Raw genomic sequence first — 19232 nt, 5'->3', positions numbered from 1 at the left:
TTATCTAATTATCTCTACTTTAAGACTAGGACATATTCTAACTATCTATTCTATTCTATACTATTCTAACCACTATCTTAGATCTAACAGTACATACCGTATTCCATGTAAAAAGCGCCCAGGGCACTCTCAAAATTTGAAAAAGGGGGCTCTTATTAGAATATTATTTTGGTGAAAAAAAAACAGAGTTGAAAGATCGTAAATTCCGTGGTTTATGCTGACAGCCTGAATGATACAAAAGAAAAGTCTGTGCGTATTATACACAACAGATATATTTTCAAGAATTTAATTGCCCATAATTAAGGGTGCATAAACACATAAGTGCGTATTATACACGAATAAAGAAGTCTTGTGTACATTGATCAATTGGAAGGGTGCTAAATGGGATTGTTCACTAGCCAATATTTAAGCAACTATTGTCGTGGGCGCCTATTAGAGCGGCGCGTTTATTACGTCGAATACGGTAGTAATAACGTCAAGATGACTGTTGAGAGTGTTGCACAATTTTGAGACAACCAAATTTGAATATGTTTTTATCATTTAACTTATTGAGGCTAAAGACTTTAACACAATTAACACAATTCTATTTAGACACAAAGTGGTTTCGTTGCCCAGCAACCATTTTATTTAATGACTGGTTTGATACCAAAAACTTCATCAGAAACCCTGCTTCTGACTGTTAGTACTGCACCCTTAAAGTTCCTGAGTATTAGCACCAAGGGATGACCTCCATCGTCTCAGTACAATGCCACTCCAGCAGGATCACACAGTAACCATGGTAACCACCCAAGAGACCTTGTAGTTATTTTTGAAACAGCAGTTATGCCAGCATCCACCACCAAAATTGCGTGACAAGAATCTTGTCAATGAGTATAGTTAAAGACATGTCGTTCATATCTTCTTAACTTTGTATTTCCTTTCAAACGCCGGCACATCAAACTTCCTGGTGCAGCCCTTGTAGTTCATGTAGCGGATCTTGCCGAACACTTCGCGCTCCTTCCAGCCCTGGTCGTGGATGCCACAGATTGACCACATGCATCCTGCACACACACCAGTCACAATATCACAACTATGTTCATTGTTTAAGAAATAAACGATGAGTGGGAGTTGTTTTATTGTACGATAAACAACGACCACGAGTCGTTTATTTCTTTTATGGTTGGTTGCTTTGTTGTTTAACGCCGCACTCAGCAATATTCCAGCTATATGACGGCGGTCTGTAAATAATCGAGTCTGGACCAGACAATCCAGTGATTAATATCATGAGCATCGATCCATTGGGATCGATGACATGCATCAACCAAGTCAGCGAGCCTGACCACCCAATCCCGTTAGTCACCTTTTACGACAAGCAGAGTCACCTTTTACGGCAAGTATGGGTTGCTGAAGACCTGTTCTACCCCAGAATCTTCACGGGTCTTATTAGACTAACATCTAGTCTCTGAAATGAACATATCGTACATAAAAAAACAGTTGTTCAGTTATCTTAATAAAGATATAATAAAAAGGAGCCCAGTGACTCTCTTCATTTTCAGATACTGCAGTGATCTAGACTTGCCAAACATTATAGACTTGCATGGGCTGTATTTGATATATATTTGTATCAGGGTCTGTAAGACAGACTAGGGTCTTATTTCTTTTATGAGATATCAACATTTTGTACAGCCCCTTTAAGGATGTTGATAAAATGTACAAGTTTTAAAAATATTTACACGTATTTTAATAATGATGACTCCCTGAATAGAATCCGACCTCGGCAATGTTGGATAAGTCCATTTTATGAACAGGTGGGTTAAGTTTGGTATTTCCCCCATAATCTCACAATCTTCACGCTGACTACCTGTACCTTTTCTCCCAATACCGATTTTTGGATGCGACCGTTTGGCCATTGCGTTTATCTAGAGCTACATGTATGGGGAACAACTTACGAGACACTTCCCTCTCAAAAATATTGTCGTCCAATATATGACGTCATCAAGTGGCAAGCGCATGTTCGAATCACCAGAAATGACGTCATGATAGAGCAATGTTTTATCGTGAAAAAAAACACTCTTTGTTCTTCATTGTTCTTTGCAATTTATCTCATAACTTTCTTATATATTGATATAAGTATAATTGGACATGAACACATGTGTATTATTCTCATGTAAATATACTCACTGCCAAAGAAACGCGAACCACAGAAACATATGGAGAATGACCGAATGACAAAACTAACACTCAGTCAAGTGGTACCACAGTGTCTTTATTCTTATCACGATATGCTGCACGTGATTTCCAAACTTTACACGCTAATCCTGCACGAGACAAATGGTGCATCTCGAGTCTATCTATGACGTGACATGTGATGCGTTCACGAGCGTCGGTTCACACAACATACCAGCATGTTCGTTTGTGCAACGAACCAATCTAATATTTCTTTGAGTAATTCTTTATGTATTAACCAACATGTATGGTATTTGCGTTTCTTTTGGCAGTGAGTATATATTACTGTACTATTGCAATCACTGAGCAGTGATCATTTTCAACAACCGAAATATTTTTCATAAATAATGACTCTTGTCAACAAACATCATCACCAATCACATGGCTGACTTACCAACGTAACCGTTAGGATCTCGACCATCCAAGTTGTACTTGTCGTTGAGGAAGATGGAGTCCTTGAGAGCGTCCTCCGGAGAACGGGTCCACTCGAGGATTTTCTTGGCCCAGTACATCCTCAGGAAACCGTGCATCTTTCCCTCATTCACCATCTGCAACTGGGGACCAACACACACCATACAGGAGATATAGATTTCTCACACCAGAAAAGGTTCAAACATAAGATATAACAGCCTGTTCATCATCAATGGCAGAAGGGGCACAGGTGGCCCAGTCGTCTAAGGTGCCGCGATTCGCTGTGCAGAGTTGCGTCCCTTGGGGATGCCAGAAACCTATGATTGTGAGTTCGAATCCCGGTTTGCAGATATAGAAGAGGCCTGGGGTTTGTTTCAAAAAAAGGTTGTAGAAAAAACGTAAGTCTATGTTAAGGTAAGGGCGATGTGATGGTTGTATCACAAGGGCCCATTTCACAGTGCAACTGTAGCTCTACAACCATCGTACCTCCCATACCTTATGGACTTACAGATTAGCTACGATCACTTTGTGAAACATTCCCTGCTGTTTTTCAAGGTCTGTGGTATGCTTTCGTAGCTCTACGACTATCGTACCTCCCATATCTTAACATGGACTTACAGATTAGCTACGATCATTTATGAAACATTCCCTGCTGTTTTTCCAGGTCTGCGGTGTGCTTTCGTAGCTCTACGACCATCGTACCTCCCATACCTTATGGACTTAAGTATTAGCTACGATCACTTTGTGAATCAGGCCCTGCAGTTATTCAAGGTCTGTGGTCAGGTGGGTTACAGGCGATGCTTAGCAGGTCACAGTTCGCCAAGGGTATGTTTGTTTTGTTTGTTTGTTTGTTTGTTTGTTTGTTTGTTTGTTTGTTGTTCAACGCCACACCCAGCAATATTCCAGCTATATGACGGCGGTCTGTAAATAATCGAGTCTGGACCAGACAATCCAGTGACTGATATCATGAGCATCGATCCACGCAATTGGGATCGATGACATGTATCAACCAAGTCAGCAAGCCTGACCACCCGATCCCGTTAGTCACCTTTTACGGCAAGCATGGGATGCTGAAGACCTATTTTACCCCGGATCTTCACGGGTCCCGTTAGTGTGGAGCTACACAAACAGCCATTGGATACCTGGGCAGCATTCCAGAGCTTGTCATGAGTCTTTCCGTCCTCCAGCTGCTGGCGAGAGTACAAATATGGCCGCTTGTCCCCAGCATGCAACTTCAGTGATGTCTTCGCCCAGTCGTATGCTCCTGACAAAACAAAATACGTAAGTCAGGTGCTGTTGTCAAGTTTATGCTGCAGTCCAACGACACCTTAGCAAAATTCTTTATATTCTGCAATTATTGTAACAGATAAACATGCTTCAATGATCCAAGACTTGTCACAAATGCAGGTTCTTAAAACTATTTTTCACATTGTCTCATTGGTCAGATTACCAATTACCGTATTCCACGCAATAAGCGCCCAGGGTGTCCTTGCTTTTTGCGACTGCATCAAAGGCCAACACGAGGCAGCACGCACACATTGTTTTAGCTGAAGTACTCTACTCGGCGCTAAAAAGCGGTGCTATTTGGTGTGTGATTGGATTAATGTAAGGTTGGATTAAGGTGCGGATTCTCCTGTAAACCTGACAGAGGACATTTTGTTTAGATATAAATCCACTGATGCTTGAGATGGGGGGGTGTCGCATTCATATCGAGTCGCATTTTTGGCTAGGGGCCAGCGGTGGCATTCTTTTGGAGACGCATTAATTTCACGTTTTACAGTACCTATCTCCAGTGACAGTTCCACCCCACTCTTGATTCAATTTTCTTATTAATACGTCAAGGGTTATACAGCAGTACCTTCAATGGAATCATAATGTTTGTTGTAGAAGCAGAAGTTGTCAGCCAGCTCGCGTCTCACCACTGCCTCTTCGATGAACGCGTTCACGCTCTCAGTTCCCTTGCTGCGAAACTGCTTCACAGTCAGTATACATCTCTGAACTGAGATTTGCCCTGTAATAACAGATGACACATTGTCAACACTTCAATTGAGGCAGGACACACAATCAGCCACGGCACACATTGTTAACACTTCAATTTAGGCATGATGACACACAATCAGCCAGGTCACACATTGTCAACACTTCAATTGAGGTATGACACACAATCAGCCAGATCACACATTGTTACAACTTCAATTGAAGCATGATGACACACAATCAGCCAGATCACACATTGTTAACACTTCAATTGAAACATGATGACACACAATCAGCCAGGTCACACATTGTTAACACTTCAATTGAGACATGATGACACACAATCAGCCAGGTCGCACATTGTCAACACTTCAATTGAGACATGATGACACACAATCAGCCAGGTCACACATTGTCAACACTTCAATTGAGACATGATGACACACAATCAGCCAGGTCACACATTGTCAACACTTCAACTGAGACATGATGACACACAATCAGCCAGGTCACACATTGTTAACACTTCAATTGAGACATGATGACACACAATCAGCCAGGTCACACATTGTCAACACTTCAATTGAGACATGATGACACACAATCAGCCAGGTCACACATTGTCAACACTTCAATTGAGACATGATGACAAACACTCAACCAGGACACACATTGTTAAAACTTTAATTGAGGCATGATGACACACAATCAGCCAGGTCACACATTGTTAACACTTCAATTGAGACATGATGACACACAATCAGCCAGGTCGCACATTGTTAACACTTCAATTGAGACATGATGACACACAATCAGCCAGGTCACACATTGTCAAGACTTCAATTGAGACATGATGACAAACACTCAACCAGGTCACACATTGTTAAAACTTTAATTGAGGCATGATGACACACAATCAGCCAGGTCACACATTGTCAACACTTCAATTGAGACATGATGACACACAATCAGCCAGGTCACACATTGTCAACACTTCAATTGTGACATGATGACACACAATCCGCCAGGTCACACATTGTCAAGACTTCAATTGAGACATGATGACAAACACTCAACCAGGTCACACATTGTCAACACTTCAATTGAGACATGATGACACACAATCAGCCAGGTCACACATTGTCAACACTTCAATTGAGACATGATGACAAACACTCAACCAGGTCACACATTGTTATAGCAGTGTTGTTTGCCAATGACTTGATCCTGGTGGCGGACATAGTAATTAAGCTACAGCTGAGGCGAGATGCATTGTATTTATATTGTCCTCAGTGGGGCATGGACATTAATATTGATAAAAGAAAAATTATGGTTTTCAAAATGGAAGGTCCATTATCCAAATATGAAAAATGGTTTTATAAAGGTCAAATAACGCATATGAATATTTTGGGCTTATGGTTACGCCCAAATTGGTATGGACAAGAGCTCGTAAAGCTTTATCTGAGCAAGTTAGTAAAGCTCTCTTTCCAGTTAAGTCTTTAATAAGACGTTATGAGTCATCAATTAAAGAGGCTTTTAATGTATTTGATAAGAAGATTGTACCAATATTAACACAGTGTCAACACCCTGCCTTTATTTCATTGAGCTTACCAAAATGTATCCATGGTGACAGGTTACTGACAGCATTCTTATTAGGATTGTTGCGATCAGCGTTGAAATATTTCAGTCGGTCTTTACAGAATGACTCCAGCATCTGAAGACCCCCCTTGGTTCCTGGGATGGCCCAGTCCACCTCCTTCACGGAACGGTCCACCTCCAGGCTGGCGTAGGCCGCCTCCCACTTGACAGGCTGACAATAGATTGCACAAACCATCGGTGTTTTGCTTTGTGGGTAGTGTAGTGGTCAATCTCATTAAAATCAGATCTTAGTTCTCGTTACCGCTAAACAAAGATCTGAGGATATCCCATTACGGGTCACGTCAGACCGACCTTGCGCGAACTTTGACCGACCAATGGAATGACCAATCAGAAGGAAGCTTTCTCGTGCTTTACGGCACTAATTTCAAATTGGAGACTACACTTCGAAACATATTTTGACAAATTCTTGATTACAAATTTGAAACCTGAACAAAAGAACATTCTGGAATGGCTAATAGATGGTCTAGACTGTATGGGTACTATCGTTCCGAGTTAAAGTTTTCGAGGCTGCATGATCAGAAATCACATTCCGACTGTCACTTTCATAATTTGGTAAGCGATGCTCTGATTGGTCAGATGAAAGGTCGTTCTGACGTGACCCGTAATGGGATGTCCTCAGATCTTTGTTTAGCGGTAGCGAGAATTGAGGTCTGATTTTAATGAGATTGTGTAGTGGTTAAAGCGTTTTTTCACAAAAAAGACCTTGGTTCTATTCCGAACATGGGAAACAATGTGTGAAGCCCATTTTTGGAGATATTTCTGGATTATTGCAATATGTGTTGTATATTTTGCCAAGATGGATACCAGCGGCCAGACTTGTTTTTCAAACATGTCTTAAGCTGTTAAGAATAAAACAAATTAGTCATGTCACAGATAAACTTTCAGTCCCTCAGGCCAAATGATTTTACAGAAAATCTTTCTAAAGAAACTGAATTTCTAATAATTGAACAGAAAAATTGCAAAACATTAGTAACTGACCATTTTGATATTTGAGGGGGGCGCCTTGGATTTTGTATGGACAAGAGCGACTTTTTTAGCTACATCTTCAAAACAAGATACTTTTTTTATAATTACACCTACGAGCCTTTATATTTGTTCACAAAAAACAGCTTGCAGCAAAGTATTTTTCGTTGCCGACAATTTCTTCTTGTTTTCAACAGTCACAATAATTCTTTTCAAGCAATTTGGGGGACACTTTACTTTTTTTGAAATCCTGAATATCAAATGTTCAGTGCCCCATCCTCTATATCTCCATCTCCACAGGTAGCACCACCAAGGTTCATACAGATGATGAACACTGAAATTCAAGGCCTTTTCAAGGCTTTTCAAGGCTTTCAACTGTTAGTTTCACGGCTTATTTAGTTGGGTTAACATTCAGTGTCAATATTTTATAAATTCATATATTAGTCATTAGATCTAAAAACCAGTATTAACATCAAAAATTTTCCAATAAGACTTATTTTCACGACCAACAAATAAATACATTAAGTCTGTCATGAATTTTAATACATAGAGGATATTTAATGTGTTTTCACTCGTCACTCGTGAAAATATTAGACTCTCCCCACTTCACTCGATGAGATAAAAGTGGTATTTCAGAAAACACATTGAATTTTCTATTTATTATATACATGTTTTATTTTTATTACTTGCAATTTATATATTTTTTCGAAAACAGTGTCTGATAAATTACTAATTCTCCCTGTCGCCCCTTAACCACCGCCGTATAAAGGGGGTTTGCGAAAAGAATATAGTTCGTGAATAAAACTAGCTCTGTTAATATATGTTATGCGAAATATATTATTTCATATCGAGTATTAAGTTCCGTGGACATTTTTGTTTGTCATAATTAAACATTCCTGTTTAAAATGAAAATAAAAATCATTTTCAAACAGCGATTATTTTATTGGCGTAGGAATACATAAACAGTTAGTACTGTGACCATGTCGAACGATCAGCTGAGCGCTCTCCAGGCTTACAAAATCCGCCAAATTTAATCAAATTTTCTCACAGATAAGTATGAAAGTTGACATTAACACATTTATAGAACCCCAAACATTTTAACTGAAACCTTGTTGCTTGCTGTCGTGAATTAAATTAGGAAAGTTCAATTCTCGGAAAATTCAAGCGGGCGCTTCTCGCCTCGGCGGTACGTCTCGCTGTCGCCAGTTGTGCCTAATGTCTGGCGAAAGAGTGATATTAACATTGCCATAGATGTTATTTCCAGACATCAGACTCGTCAAAAAGTTCCTGTGGTCAGTTGAAGAGAAGTTATGAGACAGTCGGCATCTGACGTAAACGTAATGTTTTGATTCAGGAGAAAGTAGTTCCGGAACCTTGTTTAGATCAGTCACTAGTGACTGATATAACTTTTTTATATCAGTCACTAGTGACTGATAACTTGATCTATCGTCACTGATAAATTCCAGTATTTCATTCATATGTATATAATAAAGTACTTTAATCAACAAGTATATGTCATTATGTACAAAGTCAAGGTTTTTCAAGCTATTTGGTGATTTTTATGACTTAGTAGCTCAGCCAATCAAATTGGCAAATGGAATCAAGGGCGGGTAATTAGGGGAGGGCCTTCAGCGGGCTTACATTCTCCGTCAAGACCAAGGGGGGAGTTTATATCCTACTTATGAACTGTCTAAACGTTCGAAGTACATGGAAAGACAAGAAAACATTGACATACCTTATAGTGAAATACAGTGTATCGAGGTATAAAAGGAATTTGCTCAAAGCGTGTGAGAGCAAAAAAACATGTGCAACCTGGACTAGATGGAGTCATGACATGATAATCTGAACAACTTCTCATCACCTGCCCCAGTAGCTCAGTGGGAAAACAGTGAGTTACAAAACTTGTGAGGTTGCAGGTTCAATTAACATCATGGAATTTTAGTGTTTTAAACAAAATTCTGACTTTAAACCAATCATCAAACACAATTGTGTTCACATCAGGAGGCAAGTTTATAAAACGTTAAATTTCACGGAATGCCTGCTTACCTGGGCAATCTGAGGGAATAACTCCTTTACAGGTTTACCGAGAATAGTCACACCTATATTTATAACAGAGTGACATCGTTAGAGGTTTATAACGTAGGTTTACGGAAATGTTAGACCTGGAGATGTAGAGGATGGGTAAAACACAATTTACCTATTATTTGTTGCGCTGCTGGCGTACTGATACCCGACAATTCTTAAAATCCAACAGCATTAACATGCGTGCATAATTACCCAGTGTAGACTATTCAGCCTCGGTACCTGTATTTTTTTAAACATATTTGGTCAATGAGACCACTCAAGTCAGCAAAAACATACGCAAATCTTACTTCAGATTTAACTGTGGCATTATGAGGGTGTTTACACACAGGTGGAAATGCAGTGAGGAATTCTGGGAGTTTTTCTGTTATTTTCTTGCGTATTGTGCGGGCTCCATATTCTAACTTGGGCGACGCCTCCCAACAAGGCACAATGTTATGAGCATCGATCTGAAAAAAATATCAATATTCTCTGGTTATGAGCTTATATTCGTTAAACAATTTTTTACTTCAAGTCACTCAAAAATACCCAATATCCCTCATTTATGCCCATTCTGGATGCCGGTCCGTGAAGATCCGTGGTAGAATAGGTCTTCAGCAACCCATGCTTGCTGTAAAAGGTGACTATGCTTGTCGTAAGAGGCGACTAAGAGGATCGGGTGGTCAGGCTCGCTGACTTGGTTGATGCATGTCATCGATCCCAATTACGTGGATCGATGATCATGTTGTCAATCACTGGATTGTCTGGGCCAGACTCGATTATTTACAGACCGCCATCATATAGCTGGAATATTGCTGAGTGCGGCGTAAAACAACAAACAAACGAAACATGGATGCCATGGGGCTCTCATCTGATCAAGGTTTTGGGTGTGGCCATAACAATTTAAATCTTAGCAATGGAAAACTGCCCAAGAACACAAACACACCTTTGATATTTCACCCTTTCGCCATTTAAAAAGTCGTCAAATGTAACAAATGTTGTATTTGGGATAACACTTTCTTAGGAAAGTATTCTTGTACTTTTTGGGGTTGAGTTCCGTCCGGGATTCGAACCAACACAGCCAGAGTGAGGCACCTAATCGCCAGCACACAAAGTCAGCGATCTAACCCACTCAGCCACCAAGGCTTCCATAAAAATGAAAGTCTGACAACTGGTAGTCTAGATCACGTACTTTGTGTACCCCTCTGACAAGCGTAAATTGGCACGGCTCCCAGAGCCGTAAGCTATAAACACACAATGCCATTTAGAAAGTGGTCAAATGTAGCAAATGTTATATTTGGGATAACACTTTCTTAGTAAAGTATTCCTGTACTTTTTGGGGTTGAGTTCCATCCGGGATTCAAACCCACACTGCAAGAGTGAGGCACCTAATCGTCAGCACACAAAGTCAGCAATCTAACCCACTCAGCCACCGAGGCTTCCACATAATGAAAGTCCGACAACTGGTAGTCTAGATCACGTACTTTGTGTACCCCTCTGACAAGCGTAAATTGGACCGGCTCCCAGGGCCAAAGATATAAACACACAATGCCATTTAGAAACTGGTCAAATGCAACAAATGTTATATTTGGGATAACACTTTCTTAGTAAAGTACAGATTCTCGTACTTCTTTGGGTTGAGTCCCATCCGGGATTCGAATCCACACTGCCAGAGTGAGGCACCTAATCGCCAGCACACACTTTGTCAGAGGGGTACGCAAAGTACGTAATCTAGACTACCAGTTGTCGGACTTTCATTTTGTTTCCAGCTTCGTTAATTAATTCACCCATACATTATAGGTTAACCAGCATGCAAGCGTTGTGACCTAGATGTTAGGAGGCCACCATGGTGATGTGAGGTATGTACGGGGGAATTAATATTAGACGCTGGAAACCTATATTTCAGACACATTTCCACTTCGGATCGAAAGAAGGAGTATTTGTGAGATAGGAAAAGTTCATTAATATACAATTTATTGTAAAACTTTCAATCTTATCGTATCGGAGTAAAACGAGATTGATACGATCCCAGCCCTCATCACCCAAATACAGGGAATTTCAAACCTTGTTCTTTAGGTCTGAACAGCATTACCGGTGTAAGCTGCCAAAATCTACCCACCTTTCAGAGTATACACGGGTAAATAGTCCACCCGGAGGGGGTATAATCTGGGAGTTCCCAGAATCTACCCCGGTGTAGATAATAATAAATTGTTATCGAATCCCGAAATTCAAAATGTTGTTTTATACATGCAAAGAAGAATTAAATATTGTTTAACTAATCAAAAATATCTTACAAGTCACATTGACTTTAACTCATTGTAGTCATCATCAATTTGTAAGTTCAAAAGTTGGTGTTGAGGAAATGTCTTACACTGTCGTACAATGTCATTGAATAAGCTTTAATGTGCTTTGTGAATAGATCTAACTTTACATCGGTATACTGCAATATGCTGTTCAAACAATACATATTACAGTATTTTTTCTGTGTTCTCAGGGCTTGATTTAATTATATAAAACACGCACAAGTGCAAACAATTATTTAAAAACATAAGTTAGATCAAGTTCCTTAAACAGAGCTCTGGTTCCTGTGTATTGGATAAGTGAGTGAGTGAGTGAGTTTGGTTTTACGCCGCTTTTAGCAATATTCCAGCAATATCACGGCGGGGGACACCAGAAATGGGCTTCACACATTGTACCCATGTCGGGAATCGAACCCGGGTCTTCGGCTTGACGAGCGAACGCTTTAACCACTAGGCTACCCGACCGCCCCGTGTATTGGATGAAATGTAATTACCATATTCAACGTAATAAGCGCCCCGCTCTAATAAGCGCCTAAGGCGATATTTGTTAATATATTGGCTAGTGAACAATCCCAATTAGCACCCTTCGGATTGATCAATGTACACAAGACTTATTTATTCATGTATAATACGCACTCGTGTGTTATATGCACCCTTAATTACGGGCAATTAAATTCGGGAAAAATATATCTGTCGTGTGTGATACGCACAGACTTTTCTTTCTTATCATTTCAGGCTGTAAGCATAAACCACAAAATTTACAATCTTTCAACTCTTTCACCAAAATCATATTCTAATAAGAGCCCCCTATTTCTAATTTTGAGAGCGCCCTGGGCGCTTATTACGTCAAATACAGTAGTTGTTATTTGTATTGTTTAACCTAAAATCGACACAGAAATTCATTCACAAATTATGTTTCCCCTGGAAAATTGATTGACAAAATGGCTGAAATGCAGACGCCATTTTTCTTTCACATTATCTAAATGTACATTAACTGTGTCAATCACTGTGAAACACCTTAACTTCCAATATAATACAGTTACGCGATAAATCGCAAAGAACAATGAAAAGCGAAGCGTGGTTTATTTCACGATAAAACATTGTTCTATCATGACTTCATTCTTGAAGCATCGAACATGGGCTCGCAACTTGAAGACGTCGTAAATTTGACGTTATTTTTTTATTGGGAAGTGTCTAGTGAGATGTAACTGGGCTATGCAGATAAATGCAAATGCTGAATGATCGCTTCCAAAAGTAATATGACAATTAGTATTGGGAGAAAAAGTACAGATAAACGACGTGAAAATTGTGAAAATATGCAGGAAAGACCGAATTTAACACCCCTGTTCATAAAATGGACTTGTCCGACAGGTTGGATTCTATTCAGGCAGTCATTATTATTTAAATACGGGTAAATATCTTTAAAGCGTGTACTTGTTCACTAACATCCTTAAAGAGGCTGTGCGTAATGTTGATATCTGAAATAGAAAGCGACAACTTGTGGTTGTCGTTTATCGTACAATAAAACACAGAAGGGAAAACAAGAAAGAAGTGAGCAAAGCTCACATACCCCCGTTATCCCCGCTGGTCAACAACAAATAGTAAATAGTTTGTTAATTAATGAAATATACCTGTTGCTTTAAGTCAGAGGAACTGCCCTTCCCTTTGTAACCCCATGAGGATGCATTATGTTTGAAATGAACACATGTTTTAGCAAATATATTTCAATCTAGTTAAGTGTGGGATAATCAATGCTTAACACAACATACATTCTTGATGTTTCTTAATGTGTCCATGGAAACGGCAAAAATTAAAAAGTTCAGAATCTTCAAACTAGCAAAAGGCACAAGTACTCATTGTGGTTAATGTGTGTAGCAAGTTTGGTGAAGATAGGGTGCATGGTTAAAAAGTTATGGGCCGTACAAAATGCTCGGACAGAAGGACAGACAGATGGACGGTAGGACGGACAGACGGAACGCTATAAACCCCCAATTTACTTCGTTAACGGGGGTATAATAAACAACTGCAACCCTAGTGTATGATAAACAACGACCATGAGTCATTTATTTCTTATATATATTGCAATACAACTACTTTTCCAAACCACAGCCTTACTGTTCTTATTTGGGTGCTTCTGTGGAGACCGCACCTACCTGACACATTGGGATATCTTTCGGCAGCCTCTCTTTCACATCAGTGACCCAGGCCATGGGGGTACGCAGCGGGGCAAAGTCAGTGACCACACCACCTATGTTGTTGTCCTTAACGAAGTCCGGCAGGACATCCTTCGCGTAGCCGATCAGCAGGTGAAATGATATGTTCAGTGTCTTACACTCCTGGAAGAGAAATACACAGAAATAAAGCATTCCTTCTAGAGACCTGGACAGGTTGTGACACCAGGACAGGTGGTGACACCAAGACAGAGACTGTGACACCAAGACAGATAGTGACACCAAGACAGAGATTATGACACCAAGACAGAGACTGTGTCACCAAGACAGAGATTGTGACACCAAGACAGATAGTGACACCAAGACAGAGACTGTGACACCAAGACAGAGACTGTGACACCAAGACAGGTTGTGACACCAAGACAGAGACTGTGACACCAAGACAGATAGTGACACCAAGACAGAGATTATGACACCAAGACAGAGACTGTGTCACCAAGACAGAGATTGTGACACCAAGACAGATAGTGACACCAAGACAGAGACTGTGACACCAAGACAGATAGTGACACCAAGACAGAGACTGTGTCACCAAGACAGAGACTGTGACACCAAGACAGAGATTGTGACACCAAGACAGATAGTGACACCAAGACAGAGACTGTGTCACCAAGACAGAGACTGTGACACCAAGATAGAGATTGTGACACCAAGACAGAGACTGTGACACCAAGACAGAGACTGTGACACCCAGACAGAGACTGTGACACCAAGACAGAGACTGTGACACCAAGATAGAGACTGTGACACCAAGATAGAGACTGTGACACCAAGACAGAGACTGTGACACCAAGACAGAGATTGTGACACCAAGACGGAGACTGTGACACCAAGACAGAGACTGTGTCACCAAGACAGATACTGTGTCACCAAGACAGAGATTGTGACACCAAGACAGAGACTGTGACACCAAGACAGAGATTGTGACACCAAGACAGAGATTGTGACACCAATACAGAGACTGTGACACAAGACAGAGATGAATGTCAGAGTGGGGGTCTCCTACCTGTTCCACTTCCTGGAGTCCCGTGAGCATGAAGCCGAACTGCCGAATCGTAGCCTCCAGGAACCGTGGCACCAGACAGAAGCAGACGTGAAGTGGCACCTCCATCTTTAGGGCCAGACGCTGAGCGTACAGGAAGGCCCAGTTGTCTGGCAATAGAGAAGAGCTATTTATTATATACTTCAGTGAGAGAGACCGAGTTTTCAGAGGTTGAGAAAAGTGATATTTCTAAGAGTTACCTCCCCTTAAATTGTTTCCCTTTTAAGTAAGTGACTAGCCCGTACACAAACTGTTGACGTTCTTTTTACTATCGAGTCGATGCAAAGTCCAATCAAAATCGAGTAACGAAATCAACATCGGTTCGTCAAACTGCTGTGCAGATTTCGGTCAACTGCAGGATATGCAAAGCATGTGTACCATCAACTCAGCGTGATTTGATGCACTTCACAAAATAAGACCCATTTTATTACAACATAGATCTTGATTATCGATCAGATCGTCTTCACTGGGTGCCGCCATTGTGTTTGAAGCAAATGCAAGTGATATGAGAGGTGGAATCTGATTGGTCAGTGGGAGGGACACAGAAGGGACATAACTTGTAATAACCACTGGTGGCGCTACAATCGGACCCAGAAATTCCAGCCTAGTTCAACAAGGGGGGAAACTGGACTTTTATAGTCAGTTAACTCCCTTGCCACGGGAAGATGATCAACTCTCTGTCCCCCTATATGTCAACCTATCATGTTATCTGGTCCAATACACAACACCGATACACACCTTGTACTCTCTGATCCCTTGACATCCAATACTCAACACCAATACACACCTTGTACTCTCTGATCCCTTGACATCAATACACACCTTGTACTCTCTGATCCCTTGACATCCAATACTCAACACCAATACACACCTAGTACTCTCTGATCCCTTGACATCCAATACTCAACACCGATACACACCTTGTACTCTCTGATCCCTGGACATCCAATACACAACACCATTACTCACCTTGTACTCTCTGATCCCTGGACATCCGATACACACCTTGTACTACCAAGTCCCTTGCCATCCAATACACACCGTGTACTCTCTGATCCCTTGACATCCAATACACAACACCAATACACACCTTGTACTCTCTGATCCCTTGACATCCAATACTCAACACCAATACACACCTAGTACTCTCTGATCCCTTGACATCCAATACTCAACACCGATACACACCTTGTACTCTCTGATCCCTGGACATCCAATACACAACACCATTACTCACCTTGTACTCTCTGATCCCTGGACATCCGATACACACCTTGTACTACCAAGTCCCTTGCCATCCAATACACACCGTGTACTCTCTGATCCCTTGACATCCAATACACAACACCAATACACACCTTGTACTCTCTGATCCCTGGACATCCAATACACAACATCAATACACACATTGTACTCTCTGATCCCTTGACATCCAATACACACCTTGTACTACCAAGTCCCTTGCCATCCAATACACACCTGGTACTCTCTGATCCCTGGACATGCAATACACAACACCAATACACACCTTGTACTCTCTGATCCCTGGACATCCAATACACAACACCAATACACACCTTGCACTCTCTGATCCCTGGACATCCAATACACAACATCAATACACACATTGTACTCTCTGATCCCTTGACATCCAATACACACCTTGTACTACCAAGTCCCTTGCCATCCAATACACACCTGGTACTCTCTGATCCCTGGACATCCAATACACAACACCAATACACACCTTGTACTCTCTGATCCCTGGACATCCAATACACAACACCAATACACACCTTGCACTCTCTGATCCCTGGACATCCAATACACAACACCAATACACACATTGTACTCTCTGATCCCTGGACATCCAATACACAACACCAAAACACACCTAGTACTCTCTGATCCCTTGACATCCAATACACACCTTGCACTCTCTGATCCCTGGACATCCAATACACAACACCAACGCACACACCTAGTACTCCCTGATCCCTTGACATCCAATACACACCTTGTACTCTCTGATCCCTGGACATCCAAACACAACACCAATACACACACTGTACTCTCTGATCCCTGGACATCCAATACACAACACCAAAACACACCTAGTACTCCCTGATCCCTTGACATCCAATACACACCTTGCACTCTCTGATCCCTTGCCATCCAATACACACCTTGCACTCTCTGATCCCTGGACATCCAATACACACCTTGTACTCTCTGATTCTTGGACATCCAATACACAACACCAATACACACTGTGTACTCTCTGATCCCTGGACATCCAATACACAACACCAATACACACCTTGTTCTCTCTGATCCCTGGACATTGATACATAACACCAATACACACCTTGTACTCTCTGATCCCTGGACATCGATACACACCTTGTACTCTCTGATCCCTGGACATCCAATACACAACACCAATACACACCTTGTACTCTCTGATCCCTTGACATCCAATACACAACTTGTTCTCTCTGATCCCTGGACATCCAATACACAACACCAATACACACCTTGTACTCTCTGATCCCTGGACATCCAATACACAACACCAATACACACATTGTACTCTCTGATCCCTTGATATCCAATACACACCTTGTACTCTCTGATCCCTGGACATCCAATACACAACACCAATACACACCTTGTACTCTCTGATCCCTGGACATCCAATACACAACACCAATACACACCTTGTACTCTCTGATCCCTGGACATCCAATACACAACGCCATCGCAGTCATCGGGGAACTCTTTGGCTGCTGACAACACTCTCACTCTTTTCTTGTTGAATTTGAACTTACAAACAGATTCACAAACAGACTGACGATTTTCTGTGATATCATTTAGAAAATCAACAGATGTTTTGCTTGTTTCTGCTTTCAACCTTTTTTCAGGACTCCCAGAATCTTCTTCGGCTTTTCTTTTCAACTTATTGGACTTTCCATTCCCACTCATTTTGGAAGAAAGTCCCACAAGGTACAAGATAGGAACTGAGCTGAGTTGATGTGTTAAATGTAGACCCTGTCTTGATCTAAGCTGACCCGTCCCACAATGAATCAGTTTGGCACAGCTCCACATACAAGATTGTCTGCAAAAGAAACATCATGTATCTGACTTCATAATGTGACAGACAGTTAATGATCCTATCATCAAGAATCTAATGAAACTATATTTTCCTGTTGATTAAAATTTTAATCGTACCCTAATTACACAATGACAATCAAAACCTAACGGTCCTCAGTGTGAAGATCAGGGGTAGAATAGGTCGTCAGCAACCCATGTTTGCTTGTCATAAGTGGCGACTAACAGGATCGGGTGGTCAGGCTCGCTGAGTTGGTGGCTGCATGTCATCGTATCCCATTTGCGTGGATCGATGTTCATGATGTCAGTCAATGGATTGTCTGGTCCAGACTCAATTATTTACTCAATTTTATTTAATCTATGCAACTGGGATATGATGTGATACCATGACATGCATCAACCGACGTCAGCAAGCCTGACCGCCTGATCCCGTTTGTCGCTTTGCTATGCTTACTGTAAATATGGTACACGGCATCAGATGAATCATTTCATTATTATAACATAATGAGTGAGTATGGTTTTACGCCGCTTTTAGCAATATTCCAGCAACATCACGGCGGGGGACACCAGAAATGGGCTTCACACATTGTACCCATGTCGGGAATTGAACCCGTGTCTTCAGCGTGACAAGCGAACGCTTTAACCACTAGGCTATCCGACCGCCCCTATAACATAATGATATCACATAATTATAATATTGCCCTATTAATAATTGGTGAAGAAAGAAGTTTAAAAAATTTTATTTTATTATTTTTATTACAATTGTTTTTTCAAAACATTGTAATATTGTTTGATAGGCATTACTAATAATGTAATATCGACATTGTATTGAGCTCTGAGTCAAGGAAAGAGGGATTAATTCTTGTTTCCATGCGGCATGACTTTCTTGGGAATTGGAAGGGTCAGATCTCATATTGATTCGTATCGTAAACAAAATATGCAACGCCGCCCTTGTTATGATGTATTTTCGCTGCATTGCAAGACTTGCATCAGCTGGCTGATATACTCAGATAGATGTCATGCATTGACACGGTGATAATATATTCCCCTTCTGTACCAAAATCTTGTGAGCGATCGGGGCCTTTACGATACCCATGCGATGTGAACCATTGCTTTCTTTGCCGATTTATACATACCACACAAAATCCTTCACAAAACCTATACACAATCACATTCGTAAACAAACACTTTTGTAAACACGTTATGCAACACGGTCGAAGTCCCGCGTTTGCTTGGTCTCTACATTATGATTGGTTGATTGACTTCTCGTGA

The 19232-nt window shown here is 41.0% G+C and overlaps 1 protein-coding gene across 2 annotated transcripts; it reads right to left on the bottom strand.

The window, feature by feature from the left end:
- Window positions 1-590: 590 nt before the first annotated feature.
- On the bottom strand, window positions 591-19229 carry LOC124110904 (deoxyribodipyrimidine photo-lyase-like). Of its 2 annotated transcripts, XM_048394044.1 has the most exons (10): window positions 19097-19229; window positions 17570-17967; window positions 14814-14959; window positions 13730-13912; window positions 9588-9746; window positions 6205-6403; window positions 4475-4627; window positions 3759-3880; window positions 2600-2759; window positions 591-1040 (listed from the first exon to the last, which is right to left on the bottom strand). In XM_048394044.1, exons 2-10 carry the CDS (start codon window positions 17955-17957, stop codon window positions 892-894), a joined length of 1659 nt encoding a protein of 552 aa, XP_048250001.1. In that variant the 5' UTR covers window positions 17958-17967; window positions 19097-19229; the 3' UTR covers window positions 591-891. The 2 variants fall into 2 exon arrangements, with proteins under 2 accessions (XP_048250001.1, XP_048250002.1); XM_048394045.1 differs by lacking the exons at window positions 17570-17967; window positions 19097-19229 and adding an exon at window positions 15770-15832.
- Window positions 19230-19232: the final 3 nt, after the last annotated feature.

The sequence above is a fragment of the Haliotis rufescens genome, unplaced genomic scaffold (assembly GCF_023055435.1).
Source record: "Haliotis rufescens isolate VD_foot unplaced genomic scaffold, xgHalRufe1.0.p SCAF_129, whole genome shotgun sequence".
NCBI classification, from domain to species: Eukaryota; Metazoa; Mollusca; class Gastropoda; order Lepetellida; family Haliotidae; genus Haliotis; species Haliotis rufescens.
Note: the sequence above shows the minus strand (reverse complement) of the source record. Positions and strands in the feature narration are given on the sequence as shown.

Bases quoted from the DNA above. Each gene is read 5' to 3' on its own strand.
- LOC124110904 (XM_048394044.1), bottom strand. From the start codon at position 17,957: ATGTGGAGCTGTGCCAAACTGATTCATTGTGGGACGGGTCAGCTTAGA. The intron at 13,913-14,813 runs GTAGGAGACCCC...TTTCTCTTCCAG, and splicing joins GACTCCAGGAAGTGGAACAG to GAGTGTAAGACACTGAACAT. The intron at 6,404-9,587 runs GTAAGATTTGCG...ATCTATTGTCAG, and splicing joins ATGCCACAGTTAAATCTGAA to CCTGTCAAGTGGGAGGCGGC.